Source organism: Zingiber officinale, chromosome 1A (assembly GCF_018446385.1).
Source record: "Zingiber officinale cultivar Zhangliang chromosome 1A, Zo_v1.1, whole genome shotgun sequence".
NCBI lineage: Eukaryota > Viridiplantae > Streptophyta > Magnoliopsida > Zingiberales > Zingiberaceae > Zingiber > Zingiber officinale.
The window spans coordinates 12422330-12431226 of NC_055987.1; the positions used below are offsets into that span (position 1 = coordinate 12422330).

Sequence of the window (8897 nt, forward strand, 5' to 3'; positions counted from 1 at the left end):
TTTCCATTTTTTAATTTTTTTATGGTTTTTTAATTTTTTTTCTTTTCTTTTAATTTTCTTTTACTTTTTTTTTTTTTGGTGTTTTTACGTTTTTTATGTGTTTTTTAAACTTTTTTCTTTTTTACGTATTTTTTTTAAATTTTTTTTTGTTTTTTAAATTTTTTATGATTTTTCCTTTTTTTTTAGGTTTTTTTATTTTTTATTTTTGTTTTTCACCTGATATTTTTGTTAAAAAAATCATTAATTTCGGAATAAAAAAAATATTAATTTTTTGATTTCAGTTTGTATGTCCCTTTTACTGACATGTCGGATATGAAATATTATTCGAGAATTATCTAAATCAAATAAAATTTTAGTTAATAATCTTGGATGAATTACTAAAATTATTAAAGATAACTCTCAACTAAATGTACCCTAAACATTAATAATATTTACGATGAATTCATGTCAACCATTATAACTGTAGTAGTTTTCAATTTTACCATATTAATGGATGATAGTTAGATTGGATGGTACATACATCATTTAGTTTAATTTTAATATATTATTATTATTATTATTATTATTATTATTATTATAATAGAAAAACTTATTTACCTTCTGGGGTTTGGGATCAGTATGGGGCTGTTATGTTTTATGGTGAAGCCCACGACCAATATGAACCAGGAACAATACACAAAATACTTTTAATTCTGATTATTTTTAACCAATTCATCGAAATAAGTAAACTACACACTATTCTTAGATAAGTTATCGAATTCAAGCATTATTATTCTTGTCCTGATCTCATCTCCTTCCTTGTTTTCCCATTTGTGACAAAGAGGACGTACTCAAGCCTCTGACACCACCTATAGAACCTACACCATGTTGACCTACTTATCTAAACAATGCCAGCCCTCCTCATTCCTCACTCGCAAATGTGAGTTCAGTCACCTCAACAAGCACTCAAAACTAACTATCAGCCGCCACCAGACACACACAACCAGCCAGAGCTTCATTTATTCCATAACGTGTCATGTGCCTCGATCCAGCAGAGAGAGGGCCCTCCCTCTCCTCACTTTAGGACCAAAAAAAAAACTCTCTCCGTTTTCACGTACCTCTGTTTTGAGCTTGTCCTGATGCTGCTATCACGGAGGGTTACCACTTAAAGATGATTGAGTTGAAATTCAGGGTTGATAGGAAGTAAATCCTTGTACTCTGAAATCACATCCTCCATTCACTGGGTTTCTGACGGGACTTGTTGGCATTCAACCAGCTGCTATACTTCCTTTCTTAATCATCCTCATTATGCATGGCCTTTTGTTCGGACAAAATGCATGAGCCAGCCGGGCAGCAGGATTCTTTCGGTCGGGTGCGTGTCGAGTTCTCATTGAATCGCATGATCCTTGCTGGGTCCAGCTCATGTGGTTCATCAGCATTAGCATCCGAGGCCATGCGGTGTGTTTGAAAAGACAGTAACGAGAATCAATAATTAGTTACTGACAAGAGACAATTCATTTGTGTGTAGTCCAACTCCAACGGCGAAGTTCCTTTGGTTACACACTACGTCCTCGGCAAGATATATACGCAGATGAGGTCCGTCTATAATTGAGACTGCCAGTGGAGGTACAATCTTTTAGTCTAATTTGACAGTCTGAGATTCAGCTTTACTTGAATTCTGCATGCCCCCACCCTACCGGTTCTTGTCAGAATCCTCTCAAATAATGAAGACTAGAGATTATAAATTATTCGTACTAGTAATTATATTAGAGGTAAATTGTATTGCTTTTGATGAGAATAAAAAGAATTTAATTGTGGTGAATTAATTGGAGCAGCAGCCTCTGTTGCCGCATCGAATCGGTAGCTTACAGACGAAGTGACCTAAACACGACCAGCATGACTAGGATGCATGCAGCCTTTAGGTTTGGGTGGGCCCGAGCTAACGGTCCCACCCGCCGACGTCGACGTGGCAAGATTGAAGGCCTCGTGTAATTATTGTTTACTAAATATGTTATGTTATGATAATTTCTTTCTAAGACAATTGTCATAATTTGGTGCCAATATATTCAAGTTTATATTTGGCAATTCTAAGCCACATTTAATATTAAAAAGTTAAAAAATAAAATAAAATATTAACTTTAAAATGGCTTTTACTCGTCATCGATTCTTTTCCCTACTTGCAATCTTCCATCGTGGTTTTTATTTTCCATTTTTGTTTCCCTTCAAAATCTGATCTTATCCGATCAGTCGCCCCAAAGTGAGTACGCATACGTGTAAATGGAAAGCATACGAGGGGCCAGAATACAAAGACGCTAACAAAAATAGAAAATAATACAGAGAAAGCGAGAGAGAGAGAGAGAGAGAAAAGTGGCAGCAGGAATCTTGTGGATTGAGCCACGTTCCTTAAATACGCTCCTACATAAGCATTTATTTTCTACAGGAAAGCTTTCCCCTCTGGTTCACCTCTGTTACCTGCCTCGTGACTGGCCCCGGAACGGGACCCACTACGGCAGGCCGAGCGGACCCATCCACACTGCCCCGCTCATTACGCCGCGCCGGTTCGATTTTGTGCCGTACGTCAGAATTGGACCAACGGCCAGGATCGGCAGTTAGCGCGTGAGTTTTGGGTACAATATGGGGACGGCAAGGAGGGGAAAGTGTTAGTTGCTCCGCCCAGGTCGCGGTCTGGTCACCGGTTTTAACCCCTTCTTTTGCCTTTTTTTCGGGAGTCGAACCCGTGAAGGGTGCGATTACCGCATACCTTCCATTTTTTTAATGGGATTTCCTTCCACTCTAGTGGAGAAGAAAGGGTGAGAGCATCTTTGCCAGCGAGGAAATTGAAGGATCGAAGCTTTCACTGAAAGGGAAAGGATGAGCAGTCAAAGCTGCGATTTTTTCCCCGCCTCGCCGTTCCTCGCATTTAAATCTCCATCTGTTGGCTCTGAGCTCGACCGCATAGCATCCCGAGTACTCCTGGCTCAGAGCAGGGAAAGTCGAGACCTTTGAGGGGGAGGAAGAGGTGGGAAGGTGCTGCTGCAATGGCAGCCAGCTCACCTCCTCTCGCCTCGGAGAAGAAGCCATGGTGGCTGAGTAACAAGAAGGTGCGTTTCGATCTTGTCCCGTTTCTCTCCGAACTTCCGTACTACCACCTTTCATGGCGGACTTTCCGGTGTTCTCGTGTTCATCGGACCTTGATGGAGTTTTCCCCTGTTTTACAGCGAAATGTGTATCAAAATCTAATCTTTTGTCTTGTCCCTGCGGTTAGGTGGTCGACAAGTACCTGAGGGAAGCCCGGTCTCTCATCGCAACGCAAGAGCAGTCCAACGTAGTCTCCGCGGTAGGCCTCCTCGACGCCGCCCTCGCCCTTTCCCCGCGCATGGAGGCCGCGCTCGAGCTCAAGGCCCGCTCCCTCCTCTTCCTCCGTCGCTTCCGCGAGGTGGCCGACATGCTGCAGGACTACATCCCCAGCTACAAGGCCGACGACGGATCAGGGGATGGCGATTCGACCTCTTCCTCCCTCGGCGCCGCCGGCGACCACTCCATGGCTTCCTCCGCGCCGCTAACCAGGGAGCGCGCCAATCTCCTATCCCCCGGCCGAGAGAGGTCCGACGGCGACCACTCGTTCCGATGCTTCTCCGTTTCCGACCTCAAGCGCCGTGTGTTGGCAGGCATGTCCAAGAGCTCCGCCAGGGAAGGCCAGTGGAGGTACGTTCCCATCCCATCCCAAAGTACCTCACATTGATTAAAGCGAAGAAGCTCAAAATGAATACGATAAATCGGTGGAAACATTATTAAATTATAGATAATTCATCCATAATCGATCCAAAGGGCAACAACAATCAATACAATTTGGTTCTTCAACTCGGAGATGAAGACTCTGTCTCTATGCTTTTTTGAAATTCAAGTTTTACTTTCCTGAATCGGCCGGCTCGCTGACTTTTCTTGTCTCGCCGCTTGTGTTCTCTTCTCCGTCAGGTATTTGGTGCTCGGGCAGGCATGTTGCCACCTTGGGATGATGGAGAACGCGATGGTTCTCCTCCAAACAGGCCGCCGTCTCGCCTCCGCCGCTTTCCGGCGAGAGTCCGTGTGCTGGTCGGACGATAGCTTCGGAGGCGACAGCGGCGTCGCGGTTACTGCTCTGCCGCCGTCGGAGATGGAGTCCGCCTCCTTGCTCCTCTCTCACATCAAACTGATCCTCCGGCGCCGCGCCGCCGCTGTTGCAGCGCTCGACGCCGGTCTCCCCGCTGAGGCCATACGCCACTTCACTAAGGTTCTGGACAGCCGCCGGGGCCTCCCTGGAAGCTTCGCAGCCGGTTGCCTCATCGGCCGCGCTGCGGCTCACAAGGCCGCTGGTCGTCTCGCGGACGCCATTGCTGATTGCAACCTCGCGCTCGCCCTCGATCCTTCTTCCATCTCGGCACTCCGCGTCCGCGCTGACCTCTTCGAGGCAGTGCGCGCGCTCACGGACTGCCTTCATGATCTCGAGCACTTGAAGCTCCTCCACGAAGCCATCATCCGCGACCGAAAGCTTCCCGGTCCCCGGTGGAGGCCGCACCACGACGTCCGCTACCGTGACATCCCCGCGAATCTCCCTGCGCTCACCGCGCGCATTCAGCATCTCCGCGGCCGCATCGCTGCCGGGGAGGCCAACAACGTCGATTACTACACGCTGCTAGGTGTTCGACGTGGGTGTACGCGCACCGACTTAGGCCGCGCGCACCTGCTGCTGACGCTGAAGCACAAGCCAGAGAAGGCCGTGGCATTTGTCGAGCGGTTAGAGTTCGCAGACGACCACCGGGACTTCGACTCAATCCGCGACCAAGCGAGGATGTCCGCGTCGATTCTCTATCGCATGCTACAAAAGGGGTACGCCAGCGTCATGACAGCGGTGGTGGCGGAGGAAGTGACGGAGAAACAGAGGGCCAAGGAGGCTGCGGCCGCCGCCGCCACCGCCATTCAAGTGTCGACGGCGATGACGGCAGAGAAACCGAAGGCAGAGAAGGCGTCGGTATTTCAAGGTGTGTTCTGCCGCGACATGGCCGTGGTGGGCAGCATGCTGTCGCACAGGTCGATTCCAGTGAAGTACGAAGCATTGAGTTGCTAATAAATCGGATGGCGATCGGAATTCGTTAATTCTGTTGCTATATTATATATGAATGTACAGTCCGGGTTTGGGGGAATCGAGCGAGGCACGGACGTGAAATTTTGTCCTGCTATGCAATTCTGAATTACTACATTTGTTCTTTGATATCCAAATTTCTCTCTTTCCCTCTTCGATCCTCTGCTTTCTCATGTATAATATGCCCTATTTGTCAGTGACTACTGCAAGTAATATAATCCCTGTTCCAGTTCCTCAATTGAGACTTCACATTGGATTCACCTTCCTGTTTCCGGTTATTATATCGACGTACGTGTTACATCGATTTCCTTGAAACTAATGGGCCAAAATGGTTGGAATTGTCAAGGACATCCACGAGGTTCCCACGCTGCTTCAGAGCCAGGCTTTATTTCAGCGCCCACTACCAGCATCTGATGCCTGCGCTGCCGCAGCGGCTGCCGCTGCCCCTGACACAGTGAGCATCATTTCTTGTCCTTCCGGTCGCCGCCACCACCACCACCCTAATGCTCTGCTCAGAACTGTGCCAACTGTTTTTTGTTTCATCAGCGGAGTCCGCTGCTGAGCATGAATCCATGAAGCGTCAGTACACGAATCCATGAAGCGTCAGTACACGAATATGACGACACATCCAAATCCAGTAGATGATGTTACAATACATCGAATCTTAGTTAGTATATGATGTTAGCCGTAGCAGGTGATCAATAATGACGCATGGATGCATCCTAATCCAGTGTTGACACCATCTCGGAACATAATTTGAATCGAGCTAGCTGTACTCATCACGATTCATCACTTGCGGACACACACAGCTCTGCCGACGATCGACGTGCGGGCCACATGCCCATTTCTGGCTCACTCTTCTCCAAGTTAAGCTCACCATTAAAAGTCATGGAGATACAATACAATGAAGGATTTGGTAGCTTCAATTGGCATAAGTCATCGAAGAAGAAGGCGAGTGGAAGATTTGATGGGTGGTAAACAAAGGTTTGGTTCAGTGATGGCATTCCCCGTGAGGATGAAAAAGGAAGGTGTAGGCTTTAAATGAAAAAGGAGAGAAGGTAGACGCATACGCACGCCATCTGCTGCTTTCTTTCACGGACTCGCGCTCATCTTTGCTCATCAATTATTGTCCAAAGTTACTCAGACAATGAGATTATAGTGCTCGATCTCCAGCATTAATTCTTCCTCCGTGAAAGAAAGATAAGAGATCATAGAACAGTATTAGACAACTCTTCAAGTGTAAATACTGCTTCTTCGGATCATCTCATCCTCCGTTATTTATATATTTGAGATCTCCCTGGGAGAGTATTCACGTGCCGGCCGACTTCACCTTATACGACTAGAGGATTAGAAAACTCTTGTTGGCTTGGAGTTATGACGATGAGAAGGTGTCTCTTCTCTTTCATCTTCCTCTTTTATGAACGGCATTATTTTTACTTGTCTTTAATTTATGTAAGAGACGTCCAAGGAATTGAAGGGTATAAGGAGTGAACAAGTAATTAGCGAAGAAGAATATACATATGTAAGATTTGATTTGTGAATCTTGAAGAGTTTTTCAATTCGTTCGTGATCGTTCTTCCGACGATAAGCGAAGATCAAGATCTTGTACGAGAGAACTATATGAGTTTTTTATTTTATACGAATCTTCTTCTTATGAAGCAACAATGGTATTAGAGTATATTGCTTGAAAAGAAAAAAGTCCCCCTTGCCGACGACTGTGTTGCACGTTGGTGACTGTGACCACCAAGTCTTTTACTCGGCAACAAAAGGAAAAAAATTTGTTTCTCTATCACTACGACCACGTTGAGCCATAGTTGACCAACGCTCGCCCCACGGGGTTATCTCGGCTGGTAAAGGCGTGGAAGTTTGCCACTGAGAACATGGGTTCGAGTCCGCAGGGCAACGGGGATTTATTCCCTATCCCTGTGCAAAAAGTCTCGGCCCACTGCGTACTTGCCACCGAGCTACCGTGATTTACCTCCCTCGTGATGACCCTGGGCAGGGTGCGGCGGGGGCCCTGAGGGCGAGGGTTTCGCCTTTTTTTGCCACATAGTTGACCAACGCTCGGCGCCAGAAAGTGTTCGATGGCCGATGATCAACAGCACAGGTTGTCAAATCATGTTCATCGAATCATGTTCATAGCGGTGGATAAGTCGCGGCAAAGAAGAAGAATAGTAACACTTTTTTACTGTTCCTCCATCCAAAACTTTTTTAAAAAATTTGATTTAACAAAAAATGCGTCGGACGAAATGCGTGAAGGACAAAAACATTGAATAGAAAGAATTTTTTTCTTAGTAAAATTAATTGGAAAAAATTAAACTGTCTTAAATTTTCAATTAATTATATTTATTTTTATTTGGATTTGCATGATTAGATCCGAATGGTTCGATTTGAACTGGTATAGTTCATTTAAACTATTAAATTAAATGGTATTAAATTGAGTTGGTCCAAGCTGAGTGTCGATTTAGTTCAAACTATTGGTTGGTTTAATAAGATTAATAAGGATGATTTAATTAAATGAGCTTAGATTAATAAAAAACAATTGAATGTACCAATTAAATTAGTTCTAATGCTAACAACGGACTAAGCTAATGCTTAGGGTTCGGTTTTTCAATTGATCGGTCTAGTGTATCAGTCAACTGGCGCTCCTCAAAATAAAGAAAATATATTTTTTTATTTGCTTATAAATTCTGTATATTTTTCTACGCATATGTGTGAATTAAAATGAACTGATTTTGTTACTAGTTTATCAATTTTGTACTGACATTATTATTTTCAATTTAGATGCCACAAATGATATGCACGATGATCTGTCACAACGTATGATGGAATGAGCTGTGGGAGGAGATTTAGGATATCGAATATGATCCAATTTACGAACTTAGAGGACACATTGGACGACTCAATCGACTGTTCTGAAAGCTCGAGTAGGAAAAGTTTCTTATCCTCAACAATTACATGATTTGGGATTTGATCCGTTCACTGCCGGGGAATCTAAAGGTAGTAGCACACCATATATGGGGCACTTTAAAGGGTGTATCTCATATGCAGAATTGTATATGGAACTACTACACCATACGCTCCCAGAAGAGGATTATGAAGAGTTTGAAGAGGACCCTGAAGAGTTTGAGGAGGATCTCGAAGAGTCTAGGAGGATCTAGAGAAGGATTCTAAGATGGACTAAGCTGAGATTACTGATTTGCCTGAGATTGCCCGAGCTGAACCGAAAGATAGAACTTGTGATGATTTCTATTGCACTAGTGTGTTTCCTAGTGGGAGTAGTAGTGTCCTATCAAATACAACCATTAGTGTTAGTCTTAGTGGGAGTAGAATTAGCTTATCTTACAAAGTAGAGTTCAATTATTATTACTATCACTATATATGAACAGTATTAAGCTCATATTAATAAAATTATGTAATAGAAATGATTGTTATTTACAAATAGTGCTATTTTAATAAAAAGTTATGCTATGTGTTAACAAACTTGAAAAAAATGTTATGTATTAACAGTCTTAACAGAATGATTAGTTCATTTAACAATATATTCATTGTATGATTAGTTCATTTAATGTAATTTATTTGATGGGATGTATGTGATGGAATTAATTATTGTTGATTATATTAGATCATACAAATAATGAGTGGAAATGTAGTTATCACTTGATTTTATAAACCAACTCAAATTATATTGAGTCAATTGCTAATTGTATACATATGAATTACACCGAATAACTAAATAATATGTTTATTTATAGATTATGACAACTAAGAACATCATAGCTGAATTCAATAAGAGAGA

At 43.6% G+C, this 8897-nt stretch overlaps 1 protein-coding gene across 1 annotated transcript; it reads left to right on the plus strand.

Annotated features, from left to right (window-relative positions):
* The first annotated feature begins 2753 nt into the window (after nucleotides 1-2753).
* On the plus strand, nucleotides 2754-5336 carry LOC122019192. Its single transcript, XM_042576693.1, has 3 exons — nucleotides 2754-3080; nucleotides 3245-3684; nucleotides 3955-5336. The coding sequence occupies exons 1-3, from the start codon at nucleotides 3018-3020 to the stop codon at nucleotides 5081-5083; spliced, it is 1632 nt and encodes a 543-aa protein (XP_042432627.1). The 5' UTR covers nucleotides 2754-3017; the 3' UTR covers nucleotides 5084-5336.
* Nucleotides 5337-8897: the final 3561 nt, after the last annotated feature.